At 38.2% G+C, this 19627-nt stretch overlaps 1 protein-coding gene across 1 annotated transcript in view; it reads right to left on the bottom strand.

Annotated features, from left to right (window-relative positions):
- LOC134318328 (guanine nucleotide-binding protein G(s) subunit alpha) overlaps positions 1-16174 on the bottom strand; it is a 100748-nt gene extending 84574 nt beyond the window's left edge. The window contains exon 1 of the mRNA XM_062999190.1: positions 14866-16174. Coding sequence (XP_062855260.1) covers positions 14866-15004 — 139 coding nt within the window. The 5' untranslated portion in view covers positions 15005-16174. The remainder of the gene's footprint in view (positions 1-14865) is intronic.
- Between the last annotated feature and the right edge of the window lie 3453 nt (positions 16175-19627).

Raw genomic sequence — 19627 nt, 5'->3', positions numbered from 1 at the left:
GATATCGAATTATTGTCCAGCACTAGGTATGCAGTGATAAAGGACATGCAGGTGGTTGAGGTGACCGAGACATTTGCTAAGAACAAATCATCCAGGAGCTCCGGTTTCCTCCCCCAGTCCAAAAACATGCAAGTGAGGTTGAATTAAAGATACAACATTATCCAAGACTGTGTTTAACATTAAACTTGTGAACTCATGAATCTTCTGTAATGAGTAACTACCAATTCTGTCATCAATGCCAATGTCTAAGTTTGTATAAGTTACTACTCGCACAAATAGATTTATCGCCAAATGCAGAAAGGACAAAGCATTTCCCGACTTCCTTAATTATCACTGTATAGTCAACCAACAGGCACTATATTAAAAAATGTTAAACATGCCCGATATGATGGATGTGTCAACAAAAATTGCCTCTTTGATTCGACCAAGACCACTGCAGAGACGGCTGTTTCATTCATATGTGGAAAAAGCTGACTGAGAATGTTCAGTTCTCATGTTACATACAGATGATTCAAGATTCAAGAGTTTTATTGTCATGTGCACAGAAGAACCGGCTGTCAGATGTCAAATGGTTTGTTTGTTTGTTTGTTTATTAGGATTTTAACGTCATGTTTTACACTTTGGTTAAATTAATGACAGGAACGATAGTTACTCATTACACAAGATTCATCAGTTCACAAGGTTATATCGAACACAGTCATGGACAATTTTGTATCTCCAATTTACCTCACTTGCATGTCTTTGGACTGTGGGAGGAAACCAGAGCAACCGGAGGAAACCCATGCAGACATGGGGAGAACATGCAAACTCCACACAGAAAGGACCCGGACCCAAAAACTGGAGTTATTGAACTCAAAGTTGCGTTGACACAACTTACGGAACTTTCAAAACATGTCATCGGAGCTGGAAAAGCAGGGGGCATCTTACATCCAACGGAACAGTGCACGGTACACTGAACATATTCAGAATGTGATAGCAGATTTTGAACAGCGCTTTCTAGATTTTAGTTTGCTTCAGCCGATTGCAACATTCATGTGCTTTCCATTTGGTGGTACCGCTGAAGTTGATGTGCTGGCTTTAAAAACGCTGTTCTTGAAGATGAAACATCCTGCCTGGTTCCTGTTCCAAAGAAATCACATACCTTCTCTCTAAATGACTAGTGGCCCTCACATCCCATGTCATGAAGGTCCTGAAACAACTAGTGCTGTCACAGCTGAGACCTCAGGTCAGCATTTTTCTAGACCCACTGCAGTTTGCTTATCAACAGAAGGTAAGTGTGGATGATGCTGTTATCTACTTAATGAAGAAGACTCACTCCCATTTGGATGAGAATCACTTTCTTTGACTTCTCAAGTGCATTCAATACAATTCAACCTTTCATGCTGGGGGAGAAGATGGAGAACATGCGGGTGGACAAGGCCATGATCGCCTGGGTCTTGGACTACCAGTCTGGAAGACCCCAGTATGTGAAGCTTGGGACCTACTAGTCTGATCACCTGGTTAGTAACATTGGAGCACCACAGGGAACTGTGCTCTCCCCTTTCCTTTTTACACTGTACACCACTGACTTCAAGTACAGGTCAGACAAAGTTTCAGATGACTGTAGTGTTTGGGTGTATCAGGGATGGGCAGGAAGGTGAGTACAGAGACCTTGAGAACGGCTTCGGTCAGTGGTGTGTGAGGAACCATCTGCTCCTGAATGTCCCACAGGTTTATGTATGCAACAAAAGAGATGTTAGTGGAGTTCAGGAGGAAGAGGGCCGTGATCAGCTGTTACCATCATGGGTCAGAATGTTGAGTTGGTGTCACATACAAGTACTAGGGTGTCTGGCTTGACGACAGACAGAACTGGAGGGCCAACACAGAGGCTGTGTACAGAAATGGGATGAGAAGACTGTACTTTCTGAGAAAGATCAGGTCCTTTAATGTGTGCAATAAGATGTTGGCTATCTTTTATCAGTCTGTTGATGTGGGTGCTGTCTTCTTTGCAGAAGTGTGTCGGGGAGGCAGAATCAGCAAGGAAACTCAACAAACTGATCAAGAGGGCTGGCTGAGTCTTGGGCTGCTTACTGAAAGGTTTCGAGTTGGTGGTCGAAAGGAGGTCCCTTCATAAACTAATTTCTACATTGGACAACAACACATCACCTCATAGTCAGACAGCAAAGCACTAACAAGGAATGGTACAAGAGAACGTTTGTACAAACAGTGATCCCACTGTATAACTCCTCTCCACTGTGCCAGGACATCATAGCACACTGAATCACTACAAGGACTATCAAAGACAGACTAATGAAGCATGATCTGCCTCTCTGTTTATGGAACCTAAATTTCATATCTGTGAATATTTACTGCACAGGACACTTTAATAATTGTCTTGCTGGCTGAAAAAAAATTCTACTTACATGAATTAGCCTTTTCCCCAAATGAAAGTAATGTAATGCTGAATATCAGTATATCAGTATATCGGAATATCAGTATAAGCAACTGAAGCATTTAAAAAAAGCCCAAGCCGCTCAGGTGGCGCAGCGGTAAAAAGAAACGCGCTGCAACCAGGGCTGGATTCTGAGAAGCGTGGTATCGAATCCAGCCTTGCTTTACCGGTTCGAAGCTGAGTGGCTATATGAGCAACGATTGGCCGGTTGCTCATGTGGGGGGTGGGACAAAGAACCGGATGTGGGTCTCTCTCTGTCAGAATGCGATTGCGTTCTCTGCCGGCTGATTGGAGGCGCTTACACAGAGATGGGAGAGGGTGCCCTTAGGGTGTGTCTCTCCGCATGCAACGCTAGGTGGCGCCAAACTCGTCAATGTGTGGGTGGCAAAGATGCATCTGGCTGCTGCTCGTGTTTCGGAGGGGATACGGGTTAGCTTCAATCACCTCCGTCAGGGCAGGGTTCGGCATAGACAGAGAGGAAGCACGATGCTAATTGAACAATTGGATGCGCTAAAAGGGGAGAAAAAGGGGTAAAAAAAAAAAAAAAAAAAAAAAAAAAGCCCAAAGCTTTTTAAAACTAAATAAAAAACTAAAATAATGTGGTTGCATAAGTGTGCACACCCTTAAACTAATACTTTGTTGAAGCACCTTTTGATGTTATTACAGCACTCAGTCTTTTTGGGTAGGAGCCTATCAACATGGCACATCTTGACTTAGCAATATTTGCCCACTCTTCTTTGCAAAAACGCTCCAAATCTGTCAGATTGCGGGGGCATCTCCTGTGTACAGCCCTCTTCAGATTACCCCACAGATTTTCAATCGGATTAAGATCTGGGTTCTGGCTGGGCTATTCCAAAACTTTAACCTTCTTCTGGTGAAGCCATCCTTTGGTTGGTTTGGATGTATGCTTTGGGTTGTTGTAAAGATGAAGTTCCTCTTTATCTTCAGCTTTCTAGCAGAAACTTGAAGGTTTTGTGCCAACAGCGACTGGTATTTGGAACTGTTCATAATTCCCTCCACCTTGACTAAGGCCCCAGTACCAGCTGAAGAAAAACAGCCCCACAGCATGATGCTGCCACCACCATGCTTCACCGTGGGTATGGTGTTCTTTTGGTGATGTGCAGCAGCAGGGCTCTAGACTAACTTGTTGCACTGGTTGCACTGGTGCGCCTAACTTTTTTTCTTAGGTGCACCAGCACAAAAGTTAGGTGCACCCTAATTTTCGACCGCATCGCATTTAACACCGCAGTTTTACAGGTTCACTTTTTTTTTCGCTGTCCATATAGGCAATATTGACTTGTAAATGATTAACTAACAATATGGTCAACATGGCCTCGTCTGATGATCTGTTTGCTGCTGCCTGCCTCTGAAAGGCAGTGGGGAGAGGGGACACTTGGGCAGTGCATTTATTGGGGCACGTAATGTGTTTTATAGATGCATTGTGCTTTTCAGCCTTTCAATTCGAAATGTATTAGAACCAGTCTCAAATACACTATTGCCGGCCATGGTCTTTACAGTTAATTATAGTATTATAGTCTAATTATAGTACACTATTATAAAAATTATAACAATAATAATAGAGTAAATGTGTGTATGTATGTGTGTCTATCTATTTATATGTGTGTGTATATTTAAAATTATATGTATATATTAGGGCTGTCAAACGATTAAAATTTTTAATCGCGATTAATCTCAGAATTTCATATAGTTAATCGCGATTAATCGCATTAAAAAAATCTGTGTAAATGTTATAGAAAACAAGGATTTTTAAGTGAAATGTTACAATTAAAATGGTGAACACATTTTATGCTAAATGTACTTATGTTAAAAACTGCTGGGACAAGAGAAAACTGTAAGGGAGTTTTATTCACTCACATACTAGGCAGTAAATGTCAGATTGTAGGTTAGAATTTCTCCATCAGCAAACACTGTAGATCAGCGGTGCTTTAGGTGGGATAAGGCGTAGTTATTGTATCAGACTTGTCTGTGGTTGTATCGTGACGATGGTTTGATGGACGTTTCTACACGAAGTGAGTGTGTTTTGACCCTTTGGGGCTTCCATAGTTCATGAACTAACGTGCTCGACTCAGCTTTCCGGTATTCGGTACAGAAGAAGAAGTTAATTAAGTGTAATAAAGTGTTCTGCTCCCGACAACTTGTGAATATAGCGTGTATTTTATTTCTTTATTAAGCAAGTACATCACTACCACGATCGGTTACATTATGTTAACAAACCGCAAATGAAAAACGGTGGCAAGTCCGACATTAAAACGTTTGTTCTACCAGTCAAGTGTCAACATGAACTAGAATTTGCGTTAATGGCACTAATTTTTTTAATCGCGTTAAATTGAGGTCGCGTTAATGCGTTATTATCGCGTTAACTTCGACAGCCCTAGTATATATATATTTGTGTGTGTGTGTATGGGGCTCTAGAGTGTTAGAGTGTAATCTTAAATACAGTGCATTATATTATCGGCTTTACTGGATCTTTTACACAGATTCCCAAAATCACTTGCGGTGCACTTACTGCGGTACACTTATTCTAATATTTCACTGTCTTTTAGTTATTTTTATATTTTACTTAACGAAAATATTGTGGTGTTTTTACTTTCGCTATCGCCGCACTTTACCACTAGCATTAGCCTATTGCTACTAGAGGGTCGGCTCACCACTGTCCGGGATGTTACAGGTCTCTTGCTGTGTGGTGATGGAGGTGTGGGAATAAAAGCACACGACAAGGTAGACTTCACTGTCTAGCTCCAGAAACCGAACTTTAATGCTGGGACTGTCCGGCGAGTCTCATATACAAAACTAAACCAACTGAACGTCGAAACGCACATGTATAAACCTGGTGCTGCATTCTGATTGGCTGAGCTGAATGTCGCTCACATATCGCCGCTACAATATTGTCCCGCCCTTCACTGTCTCTGATTGGTTTAGACCATGATTTGGGCCTGATGTGTGTCTGTTGTACCACAAGGAGACTTTCAGAGTAGCGGAGACTTTTTTCCCCTCGAACGGCTGGTCGCACCGGTGTGACTTCAGATTTTTTTTAGTCGCACCATTGAGAAATTAGGTCGCATGTGCGACCAAATTGGTCGCACTCTAGAGCCCTGAGCAGTGTTAATTTTGACAGCAAATTTTGATTTAGTTTTAGTCATAGTCTTTTGACTAAAATGTCATTTAGTTTTAGTCATAATTTAGTCATCTTAATTGTTTTAGTCTAGTTTTAGTCGACTAATTATTATAAGAATATAGTCGACTAAATCTACAGTCGATTCAGTCAACTTAAATATAAAGGGTGTAAAATGTAAATCCTTCGTCATCAGTTCCCTTGAATTATTTAAGTCATTATATACACTTACACAAAATGACACATTTTTAATCAGTTATGGAATATTATTAATGTTTGAATGTGCAATACACACAAAAACAGATTTAACTTATTTCAAACAACATCTTTATTTACATGACCTTGCTTATTGAGCACAACAATAACAAAATATTAATGACCAGTAGGCCTGCTCTGCCTGAAAAATATATGCATTGTTCATAACAAATTGCATATTACATTTTTTATAAAACTGGGTACCATAAAAGCAGCAGTGCCATTATGTTGCCATTATACTGCCAGCAGTGCCAGATGTTTCAGATTTGTTGTGTTTTTACCCGAGATCGTCGCCCCACATGGTTTACACATCGTCTTGTTTTTCATGACGTCAAATGAGAAATGTGTCCAGATATCGGCTCTCCTCTTTCTCCCTGTTGACATTGTGAAGTTAACCTAGTTCAATGAGTAAAGACAGTTCACAGGCTAGTCTGGTCTTCCCGGGTTTAGATCAAATTTGTGCGAGTGTGGTCTTACCGCGGTACTGCAAAAGAGATTAGTACTGATTGGATGGCTACCCGGCTTGTCCCGCCTCTACACATACGCTAAAGTAGTTATGATTGGATCTCTTTCTAACTTGTCCCTACCTTCCACAAAACGCTCGTTCGTTGATGAAAACTATGACGAAAATCATTCGTCAACGAAATTAACACTGATGTGCAGTGTTGTTTTTGCGACAAACATTTTTGGAATTAATTAAAAGTTCAACCTTGGTTTCATCAGACCATAACACATTTTCCCACATGCTTTTAGGTGAGTTCAAATGCGTTTTTGCTAAATTTAGCCAGGCTTGGATGTTTTACTTCGTAAGAAGAGGCTTCTGTCTTGCCACCCTACCACATAGCCCAGACATATGAAGAATACGAGATATTGTAGTACATAGCCAGTACGTGCCAGAAATTCCTGCAACTCCTTTAATGTTGCTGTAGGCCTCTTGGTAGCCTCCCTGAATAGTTTTCTTCTTGTCTTTTCAACAATTTTGGAGGGATGTCCTGTTCTTGGCAATGTCACCGTTGTCCTATATTTTCTCCAATTTGATGATGACTGTCTTCACTGTGTTCCATGGTATATCTAATGCCTTGGAAATTCTTTTGTACCCTTCTCCAGACTGATGCCTTTTGACAATTACATCCCTCTGATGCTTTGGGAGCTCTCTGCGGACCATGGCTTTTGCTGTAAAACGCGACTAAGAAAATGTCATGAAAAGCCTACTAGAACAACTGAACTTATTTGGGGTTAATCAGAGGCACTTTAAATAATGGCAGGTGTCTACTGATTCCTATTTAACATGAGTTTGAATGTGATTGGTTCATTCTGAACATTCTGAATAAGAGGGTGTGCACACTTATGCAACCAAAATATTTTAGTTTTTTATTTTTACTTCTTCCCCCTAAAGATTTCACTTTACTGTACATCTGTAGCTTCAAATTTAGCCACGTTAGTATCACACAATACATCAACTAAACAATTATCATCAATAATCGTCATTGCAACAGCTACAATTTACACACCAACCAGACAGCTCGCTCACTCATTACAATTTAAAAGTTTTCTTACTGACGAGTACACCCCCCAATGGATAGGCTGTTCAGACATCCATCCCTCACACATAGCAAAACATTTGTGTAGACTGACCAATCAATACCACCAACGGTATTCGAACCCTGAATTTTAGAGCCGTCTCAGCCTAGTGGCCCATTCCCAGCCATTTAATTTTCACAAAATACTAAAATTTCTCTTTTCAAATATGTTTATCCATCTTGAGTTAAAAATAGAATAGTAAGCCTTGGTCCCAGTATTGCACCAGCAGTTTAAAAGCGGACGTCATGTCATGTCTAAGGCAGCCACAGTCTGTATACAACATGTTCTCACTCACTGCCGATACACCACACCATGCTTTATAAATCTGTTTTGCTGTTTATTAGTCCCCCAATTTGTTTCGTCGCCTGTGTGCTAGTAGTTAAATTCTCCTTGTGTATGCCACGCAGGGCCCTTTTATTGTGTGCTTCGTTTACTTCTGTGCTTGTGTGTTATCTGTTGTACAGCCTGTTGAGTGTATTATGGAAGTGTTCGTTCTTCCGTAATCTTTTGTAAATACTGTAAACACCACTGTGTTACCCTGTTCCTATAATATTCCTTCATTTATCTTTAAATATAATTTTGTACTCTGCAATTCCTGCAGATGATAATGTACATAATGTGTACATAATTTGTGATTTAAAATTTAGACAAACTAAGGATTATAAGCTTATTTTTGTCATTCCTGCTTTTTTTTGTCATTTTTGTTAACACCAGACAAATGTTAAAATAATGTTTAATCTAAATTGTTACTAAGGTTACATGTAATTTTTAGGTGTGTGCCAATCATGGATTTTATTGGTAAATTTAATTTCTTTACAGACAATGACAATTTAACTTTTTGAAAATAATTCTTTTTAAAGAATTTATTTGAAAATAAAACTATTTGTCACACGTCATTGTTTTACTTTTGCAACTTTGGAACTAAGGGTTAAAGGCCTTGCACAGAAGCCCAAAAGCGGCAACTTGGAAATGTGCATCCAGCCTTTAAATGGTACTGTTGCTCTCTGGTTTTTGTGTTGAACATGATGGCAAACAAGCTGAGACTGTCCTGTAAATCATCTTACACATATGGAGTATGATTTGTAAAAATAAGGTTTCCGTCATTCAAGTGTTAACATAATTTTGACTAACCCTGTTAACTCATTTATAAATCCTTAGTAATTGCTAATAATCCTCATCAGTTTCATGCTGGGTCACATCAGACACTAAAACAACAAACACAAGGCAGAAATACATCCTGGACAGGAAATTAGCAAGGCATAAGACACTTATTATTTTATAGCAGGGGGCAATTCAGAGTAGTCAATTCACCTTCTGCATGTTTTGGGAGATGGGCACCTAAAGAAAACTCACAGAGACATGGAAAAACAAGTAAAACTCTGGTCAAAATCTGAAAATAGTTTAGGATTACATAAATCAAACAAATCCAACATTGTTGTATTGGTTTATGGCAAGCACCACCTGGGAAACCAGGTCAAATCAACTTCATGTGGGGGGGGTTTCACAAAAGAACAGAGGAACTCCTTTCCCTTTATTCAGATGGGAACTAACACCTCCTATAATACAAGATTAGACATGCCAGACCTTACTTTTTCATTAAGCATTGTTGTAAATTTTGCCTGATTTGGGAACAAAAAGCCTGATGTTTGGCAAACGGCTTAAGCCTTTTAGTCTTGCATTTGTGTCTAAATGTAGATGGTGAGAAAAAATTGGTCCTGTTTGGTGAAAACAAAACATTCATCTTGGACTCATTGCAAAGTATATTGTTCTAAAACCTGTGGTTTGTTCGGATGCAATTTCGCAGTTTTTTGCTGCCAAACATATTTTACCATTGTTTAAGAAGGGGCTTTCTCCTAGCCACACTCCCCCGAAAGACATGCTTGTTCAATCTTTTACAAACTGTGCAGTCATGGAAAACATTTATTGTGCTTACAGAAACCTGTAGATCACCAGATGAAGCGCTTAGGTCTATCCTTTATATCTCTGACTGTTAAACATTCTGACCCTGATCTAAATTTGCTGGGATGCCCACTGGGCAACTGTCTTGAAGTATCGCCATGTGTAAACAATTCTAATTACTGTAGAACAGTGGCTTTCAAAATGTTTTAAGATGGCCTTATACAGTGGTACCTTGTAACTCAACATACCCTAAACTCGAAATCTTTGAAACTCAACACCCTTCATCGAGAAATGTGTACCCTTAAACTCAATGTTTCCCTTAAACTCAACGTGTTTATTTTGTTTTTTTTAAATGTATTTATTTATTTTTAAGTTAACAATAAACAGTTGCTTTGTTCAGCGCACGTCTTGAGCAGTGCGGTAAAACGTCAAAGTGCTAATATGAGACAAAACTGCATGTGTGTGGAATAACCTTCAGATTCACTCTGAAAGCTCCACATGTATGTGTTTAGCTGGATTTTCCTCACTGTTTTACTTTTAAAATTGTGTTACAGCTTGAGTTTCTGAAAAATTGTAGATAAACTGTAATAAAAATCAGCTTTTTATTTTAGTGTTTTATATTATATTTGTGTTATTTTCAGTGTATACGTGTCAAAAACTACCCAATTATTTTACATTAGCTTAAAATTTATGCAGTTCCACAGGACCATGGAACACATTAACAGGTTTCCCATACATTCTTATGGGGAAAAAATACCTTGAAATGTCTTACACTCAACGCCAGTCCCAGAATCAATTGATGTTGAGTTTCAAGGTACCACTGTACATTTTTTTTTTCTAAACTTTTTGTACGGCATGCTGAGGACATACACCCAAATACACTAGAACAATAAACTGCTTTGAGATATAACTGTGACCATTTTATAAGTTAGCGTCTATCTTCTACTTACTCTCAATAATTGTGGAAGTAGGAAGGTTGTACTTTGTGTGTGTTTAAATTCTGTAATTTAATAATATAATATAATTAATAATATAATTAATTCTGTAATTTTTTTGTTCTGTTTATTTCTCTCACCTACATTGTTTTTATTTAGATAAGTTTGTAAAAATTTCACAAATATTTTTTGTGGCCTAAAAATTTAAAGGAGGGCATACTTAGAAAACTATGACTATATGTGTGAGCTACCAACAAATTATTACTACTACCAAGTGCCATTAAGTCATGACTCCTGGCAACCATATTGATTGTGTTTAAAATTAATAGAATGCCTTTATTTTGTCATATATAAAACCCCAAATCAGAAAAGGTTGGGACAGAATGGAAAATGCAAATAAAATAAAATGTGTTCCTTACATTTACTTTGACTTGTATTTGATTGCAGACACGTTCCAAAAAAGTTGGGACAGGGGCAGTTTAGGGCTAGTAATAAAGTGAAAAATCTAAATAATGATGTGATTCCAAACAGGTGATGTCAACAGGTGTTTGTAATCATGGTTTGGTACAAAAGCAGCATCCAGACAAGGCGAAGGCAAAGATGAGCAGAGGATCTTCAGCTTGTTAACAAATGCATAAAAAAATTATTGAAATGTTTTTTTAAAAAAAATTTACCTCAAAGAAAGATTGGAAGAGATTTGCATATTTCTCATTTCTCAGCATTTCAGGTATTTTTTGAAAAAAATAAATAAATAAACGCTGTGTGCTCCGGACCAAAGACAAAAAGGACCATCCAGACTGTTATCAGCAACAAGTTCAAAAGCCAGGGCCTGTCATGGTATAGGGCTGCGTCAGTGCCCATGGCAAAGGTCATTTACACTTCTGTGATGGCAGCATTAATGCAGAAAAGTACATTAAGATCTTAGAGCAACATATGTTTCCTTCCAGAGGTCATCTTTTCCAGGGATGTCCATGCATTTTTCAACAAGACAATGCAAAACCACATGCTGCACACATTACAAAGGAATGGCTTTGTAATGTGGGTACAGGTACTGGCCTGCCTGCAGTCCTGACCTGTCCCCAATAGACAGTGTGTGGAGAATTTTGAAATGAATACTGTGACAATGACAACCACATATAGTTGCACATCTTAAGACGTGTTTGCAGGAAGAATGGGACAAAATAAAAACACTAAATCATATGGCATCCTTGGTGCCAAAACATCTTTTAAGCATGGTGAAAAGGAATGGCAACATTACCATCAAGTGGTAAATGCTTTACTGTCTCAACTTTTTTTGGAATTTGTTGCAGGCCTGAAATGCAGGAATGGATGTTTATTAATAAATGAAATGAAGTTGACCAGACAAAACATGAAATATCTAAGGTTCATACTGTCTGCAATCAAATAAAAGTCAAAGTAAATGTAAGAAACTGTTATTTATTATTTGCATTTTCCATTCTGTCCCAACTTTTTGGGATTTGGGGTTGTACATACACAGGTGTACAGTACAATGAAATTATTTTTCCGCATATCCCAGCTTGTTTGGAAGCTGGGGTCAAAGTGCAGGGTCAGCCATTGTACGGCACCCCTGGAGCAGAGAGGGTTACAGGACTTACTCAAGGGCCCCAACAGTGGCTGCATGGCAGAGCTGGGATTTAAACTTTCAGCTTCTCAGTTGACAGCCCAAAGCTCTACCTACTAGGATACCACTGTCACTATTGGAGTTGGTTCTTTTATAATGTGGCCAAAAAAAGAGAGCTTCAGTTTGGTTATTTGGATAAGGGGTATGAGGTTAGGAGTAATATGGACAAGGATCAAATTTTTAGTTTTTGTTGCCATCCAGTGTACTTTCAAAAGTACTTTGCACTAGGGCTGGGCGATTTTCACGATTAATTCGGTTAATTCGAATGAACGTTTTCACCCGATGTTAGAATGTGACAATCGCGATTGTTTACATACTTTATATTTTAATTAAAATACCAACATGTCACGAAGCAGAAACTGACCAGACGCCCGCGGAATATAAATCAGGGAAAGTTTAATATAAAAAGGGCGAAAACAGTGTACAAAATCAGGTAGAGTCCAAAACCAGCGAAAACCAAAACAGTAAACGGAAGACAACAAGGATTATACACGGTAACGGTTAGATTCAGTAATAAGGAGCGCAAACACGATCAGCAAAACGAGACACAAACAGAAGAGTTTAATTAAGATTCACTGAATCAAACACCGCTGAACTGAATCAAAATACGGAGCCGATGAGCTCGCTGGAAAGTAACGAATTACATTTACTCGCGTTACTGTAATTGAGTCGTTTTTGTGTACTTGTACTTTTTAAAGTAGATTTTACAGCCTGTAATTTTACTTTTACTTAAGTATGTTTTGTACTAAGAATTGTAATTCGCTACATTTTAAATCACATCCGTTACTGAGTAAAAAAATCGCGTCTGGGAAACTGCTGCAGTGAATTCTGCGACAGGGAGTCGGATCTTTTGTCTCGGTTCCTTTTAAAGAGCCGTATGTATGTAACGACTCCCAAATGCGCGAATCGGTTCCTTTATTTTGGCTTAAAGGGCCGAATCATTCTACGACACATAATAGTGGTTAATACAGTTTGAAAGTTTTATGGGACTAAAAGGACACATTACACATCCTTAAATGTTTAAAATGTTGTATCCACCCCCCAAATCACAAGAGGACAAAATCAAAGCTGAGCTGAGTGATCACTTGATGCCCCCCCAGTGTAGATACTGATACAGACTCACTCAGTGGTGGAAACAGCACAGTACAGGCTCGTGTTCCTTTTAAGAAACCTGTAAAGAACTTTTTGTAGTTTTTTTCCTAATGTAAGGAGAAAACATTATTTAAAATTAAAGTTGTTTGTGAGCTATTCTTAGATATAGATAGATAAGGATATAGATCATTTAGATCTATTTTGTTTTAATTATTGTGATATCATTATTGTTATAAAGTTTGAGTCCCTTAAAAGGATAATTATAGGTGGTGCTGTTACTATTTTTGCACTTCTGCAGCCTTTAATTACAATGCAAAAAAAGAAATTTGAGTCTTATTTTAATTGCATTATACAAGAACAAAAAAAAATCGAAATCTTCCGTAATCGACAATCGGGTATAATTTTAAAATAATCGAGATTTTTTTTTTTTGCAAAATCGCCCAGCCCTACTTTGCACCAAAGTTCAAAAGCATCAATATTCATCCTGTCTGGCATTTTATACTGTCGAGCTATCACAGCCAAAAGTACACAAGAACAAAAAGAGTCATTTGCCAAGAGAAGTGCATCAATGAAAACCGCCCGTTAAGTGCAGAATGGAGATAAACCAAGGAAAGAAATTAATCATTTTAAAACATGCCTGCAGTTGCTGGCTACTTCTATACAGCAGCAGATCGGGCTTCTTCGACCCTTGGTGGTTTTTAAGGAAAATATTTAAACCCATGGATACCTGCCTAGATTTTTTTGCATTTAACTTGAAACTTGCAACCTCTGCATATTTAAAATATAGATATTCTTCATATGTTATTCATGTATTATTACAGGACTACAACAGAATGTAGAAAAATGAAACAAAAAAATATCTGTCTGGCATGTGATAAGCATCTCAAAGTTGTTGACTAATTATTTATACATTTGAAAAGTAATTAATCTTAAATTAGAATTGTTTGCAGTAATTTATTTACCACTTTCTAAGTATTAAATTAAACTAAATTAAATGTACTTTTTGTTTAGACTTTGAAACCAAAAATACCCAACCCTTGTTCCAAAAATGTCCAGAGGTTGTACTGTGATAAAAGCACAGCATCACTTATTAAAAGCATCAAAGATATTATATATAAAGATTGTGGTCAAAATTATTAAACAAATTAGGCATATTATGAACCAATCGAGTTTATAATTCTTTTGAAATCTTAAGTCAAATTAGCAAATATGAATAAAAAATATCCAAAAATACCAAACAGTATAAATAGATTTCATTTGTGCACTGAAAGACATACTTATTTTTTTCAATACTACAGGTTACCTATTGAGGTATCACAACATTGTAGCCCACTGGACTAAGAAAATAACTAGTTACCGGTCTATTCCTCTAAATTGCTTTACATGTGGATAAAAATATGTTTACTAATTAGTGTTTAAAAATTGTACTGGTAATTTGAATTAAAGTAATCGTTCACAGTAATTACTTAATCTCAAATAAATAATAAATGACAACGAAGCATGTTTAAACTTTGTGAAAGCAAGCATAAATGTCACGTACGTTTCTAGAACACACCGTAGGAAACACAACCTTGCGAATATGGAGACACTTTAATATTACCAGTTGAACCAGAACACACCCACATGCCAATGTATGTCGCACATTTCGCCACTAACGTTATTCAAATGTCACCATGCTGATTCCACGTAGTAATATGACACCCGACACAGGTGTGACAGCAACATTCCTGTTGTCAAAATTGCATTTGGATATGAAATTTGTTAAAAAACTCCAACCTAAATCTTTCACTTGGTCATCACAATTCTGAAAATATATAAGCAGTGGGCTTCCAATATCAGATGTTATTATACTCATCATATTATAACTCGACAACCGATTCCAGTTTTAAAAACTTACCTAAAAGTAGGAGCCTGTGTGTGGCCCTGTAGATTTGTTTGTCTTTCTGGAGCTGTTTCTCGATCTTTTTGTTGGCTTCCCGTTGTGCCTTCTCTTCGTTCTTCTGGTCCTCGGTTTTGCTGTTACCCAAGCAGCCCATCTTCCCGCGAAAGAAGATATCCAAGAGAAATGCGACGACTGAATTACTAAGACAAACAAGCTTACTGACTTTGTGCTTGATCCACGAAATGATTCGAACTGCAGGTGACTTGTAGGCTACACATCTTTAAAGTGGTCGCAATGTAACCTATAGCCCACCCCAATGCCCATTTCAACGATGACATTGATGTGTGACCAACAAGTTCATTATGCGTGCTTTCATAGCATTTGGTGAAAGGGTAAAATGAGGCTGTTTTTAATCAACACGATCAATCAAAATATTGGGTGAAATTTACACGCTAAACTTTGCGACCAGGATAGCTAAATGAAGGATTCCATCCATTGATCACTTTAGGCCTCCACCCTTACTCAACTTTCCAATAAGAGCCAAAGAATCTAGATCTTGTCACGAATCGGATTTAACCAAAGCACTGGTTGAAAAAAACAAATTCGTTCTGATTTCCTGTCACAACCTGAAATACAAACAAACACGGGTATTGTTTAATTCTAACCATTTCAACATAAGGCCCTCGTTTCCTACTTGTAGCCCTGTTTCACGTAGAGGCGTCTGTATAGCCTAGCTAGCTGGCTTACAGGACTAGCGAAAATAATTTGACTGAATATGCTTTCTCGAGGTGTTTTTCTTTTCTCGCCCTCAAAAGATGAAATTCCACAAACAAGTCCAGTTTATGTAAAAGTTATAAATCCGTGTATTTGCCTGAGTATTTATAATAGTCCAGTTTTTCCTCCTTTGCCCGTTTCTGTGATGGCTGCTGAGCCCCAATTCAGGGGCCTGTGTTAGCCTCCACTAAAATTCAACGTATGTTTGTCTTTTTGCTTCGTACTCCTCTTCAACTGGATCCAAATAAGTCCAAAATAGTTCCTGTTACAAATCCGACGCGCTAAAGTATTAAAATGTAAGAATTTGTAGGTCTTTCCACATATTTTGCTGGCGCGTAGGCTCGGCGTTGACAGCCTCAGTTTCGGCTTGCTTCGTTCAGCGTTCGGAGCTGCAGCTTTTGCTCACGTGCAGGAAAGTGCACAGCGCGCGCACATTCCTGCACTATGTGTGCGCGAGTCCTTCGGCAGGACGGAGCGCTCGGTGTTCGAGCTTGAGACAAATACGGCTCTAAATTTTCAACGTGAATTCGACCCTCAGTCCGCAAGCAGGACAGCGCAAGCTTAGCCAGCACTAAAGAGGTGGGGTGGGGCAAACAGGCTCTCACGGAACCCTGGGAACGAAGCAGATCACATGACCCCGCGGAACGTCAGCGTCACTAAAATCGCACGGAAGAAGAACGAAGCGCCCCCTTTGTCCACGAGTGGGAATTACACAACAAGCCATGTCCTGGCGGCCATTTTCGTACATAACACGACCACGTACCTTAAGTCGCCAGTGCTTGTTTCTGCACAAGTGTATGTGTTAAGTGAGGCCCATTACACTCACATGTAAGCTAAACTAAACTAAATCCCAGTGGACATTTCTGTACTTCAATCTCAGTTCATACTTATATACGAAACTAAATCCATGTGCACATTTCTGTACCAACAACTAAATTACAGTTCATGCTTTACATGTGTGCCATGGCTACAAACCAGCCGCCTTTTTGTTTCTAAACCCCAGTGCACACTTCTGTATCAAAGCAAGTCTTAAAGCACATGTTCGTGCCAAGCATCTAAATAATAATGCACATATAATAGGTTCTGTACCTAAATTGCAGTGCACATGTACACAGACCAGACATAACATTTAAACCACCTACCTGCCAAATATGCTGCCAACAGCTCTGAGTCGTCAAAACATAGACTCCACTAGACATCTAAAAGAGCACCAAATGGGGGAAAGTTAGGATGAAGTGCCTGTAACAGACAAGGGTCCTAAAAAATGAAACATAACATAGTTTTCCCACAATATTATATAACTATAATCATTAATAGAATTTGTTAAAATTAACTTTTGCTTTTTTGCTTGTTGCATAATGCAGGATATAAATCCCACTAGATGTGTGTACATAAATCTTGTCCCATTTCCATAACAAAATCCCAATGATGTTTTTGTACCTAAGTTTCAGTGGTCAATTTTGCATTTATTACTTTGCCTAAATCCAGTAAACATTTTGTATTAAAATCCCAGGGAATCTGGAGAAATCTTACTTTACATAGGCCAAGTCTGCAAATCAAGCCACATGGCTCGGAAATACTTTAGAAAAATGTTCTCAACGCAGTCTGGCACTGCATCAAGAAATGAACCTGAAATTCAGTTACGCAAAGAGAAAGCCATACATACGCAGTTCTATGCAGCAATACCACCAAGTAGGCCTGTTCTCTGGGCCTAAGTATATATTTACAAAATCAAAACAGTTGATGAGGTATAACATTAAGTATCTTTATACAGTTTCAATAAAATGCAAGTTAAACATGGCTTACAAATAATTGCTTAATGCTTTCATTTGCGTTTTACATATTGTCCCAACTTTTTTTGGAAATAGGTTTGTAATTTTAGGCAAGAAGAACAGTTTTTAACCACCAATGTAAAAGAAATGTCTCCTTTAACTGAAAAAACAGATTTTAGTCATTTTAGCTGCAAATGCTTTCAATAACTGGAACTGTTCTTTTACATTAACATTTTGCCCCACTCTTCTGTACAAAATTGCCCTGTCCATTTTAAGTTCAGTCACTGTATCTCAACCAGGTTCAAGTAAGTACTCTGACTAGGCCACTCTTAAACCAACAATGTATTTCTCAGTTCCTACACACCAATTTTGAATGCCTGTGACCATTGATCCCACAGGCAACACTAGTACAAACTGACATGCTTCTTTGCTTCTGTAAATGCAATCATGCTGTCTGGTTGAGATGATAGCACAAGTAGTGGAGGATACATATAGGGCATAGCATGCATCGTTGTGGGGCTTTCTGTATAAATTCATTCTGATAGGAAACTTCTTCTGGTTTCTCAACACTAGCTCAATGACCAAGAAAGCCGAGCAGTGTCTCTGCTGTCTCCCATCTCCCATCCTTACCTATGGAACTATTCACCACTGTAGATTGACTGGTTTGGAACTGCCTGGTTTGAAATTTGCATCTGGGATCACAAGATTTTGCAGAAGGTAGTGAGGACAGCTGAGTATTTCGTCATTTTCATTGCACACTGTGTGAACCCAACATTTGTAATATTTTGTCTGGTCAATGTCATTTCATTTGTTAATACAAATCCATTCCTGCATTTCATGCAACACATTCCAAATAAAGTTGGGACAGGGGTAATTTAGGGTTGGTAATGTAGTAAAAAATAATCATGTGTGTTCAAACAGGTGATGTAATTATGTATGTAATTAGGTGATTGTAATTATGATTTAGTTAATGTAGTACATGTAGGAAACACAATATTTTTTAATGCTGTTTGCATTGTCTATAAAGTCCCTTTTTTCTGATTTAGGCTTGTAGACTGTGTAACAGTTTCTTTCCAAAAGCCAACAGTCTTCTTAATAAATAGACACTCTACTAAGCACTACACACACATCTCAATGAGCTGAACTGGACTAAACGCTATGCACACAGATACACACACATCCCTCTGAAACTTTGCACAAGTGAACTTCTGTTATCTGTGGATAATAACAACGTACTTACAATGTGTGTATGGGATTTAAGAGATTAAAAGACTAAGAATTGTTTTAGGACTGATAATGTTTTTGTGCTCATCATATGGCACATGAAAATACATGGCTACTAAATCAGAAGCACAAAAGACTGCTTCTGTGGTGGCCTCCAATGATGTTACGCATGGAGGGTATCTTTGCATGAACTGATGAAGTATTCAACAAGTTGCTACTTTATCAACCCGAGGTTGGGTCAAAACACCAGGTGTAAAACTATTCTTTTTATACAGATATACATTGTAAAATCTTTTAATAATCAGAATATACCAAACAAGTTCAAAATTGTTAATTTAGGTAATGTAGGTAAAATACTGTAGGTACCTTTGTCTATCATACTGCAACATGCCAAAACATCACTGATGTAAGGAAGACTTTATTCTACCCTAAACAGAGTTTGCTGCTCACAGCTGAGCTGTACCAACACATTAAAACACTAATCACTCCAAAAGATATTACCAGTTATTTATTATTATAGGGAGTTTCATCTATTTGTTCTGAAAACTATTTACAAATCTGAAATCAGGGCCAGTGTGAAGGGACAGACTTGTAAAAAAAAGACAATGTAAAAAAAATCACATATTTACCAACCAGCATGATCCATTTCAGAACAAAGGGACTGTGTAGCACAGTCTGTGATATTAGTATAGAAACATGTGTATGACAAATCATTGCTGTTCCTTTGTCTGCAACTGCTAAAAAACATTGCACATGTCGACCAGCCACTGCATGTAAAACCTGTACCATGGGCATCATGGTCTGATGATAGCTTGTGATGTTGACCTATAGCCATTTTAATTTCTGCAATTTGTTACTATTACAGTTTTACAATCTATTAAGCAGTACTTTAAAAAAGTACCTTTTAAAAGACCTGGCCCAACCATCACCTAATATGCAGATTTAGATTTAACAGGTTTCTGCTTAATCTATGGACCCTTGGTGTTGCTGGGTTCTGCTGACAGAAT

This window comes from Trichomycterus rosablanca, chromosome 7 (genome assembly GCF_030014385.1).
Source record: "Trichomycterus rosablanca isolate fTriRos1 chromosome 7, fTriRos1.hap1, whole genome shotgun sequence".
Lineage (NCBI taxonomy): Eukaryota > Metazoa > Chordata > Actinopteri > Siluriformes > Trichomycteridae > Trichomycterus > Trichomycterus rosablanca.
The sequence above is the reverse complement of the archived record's forward strand: the minus strand, read 5'-3'. Positions and strand labels throughout refer to the sequence as shown.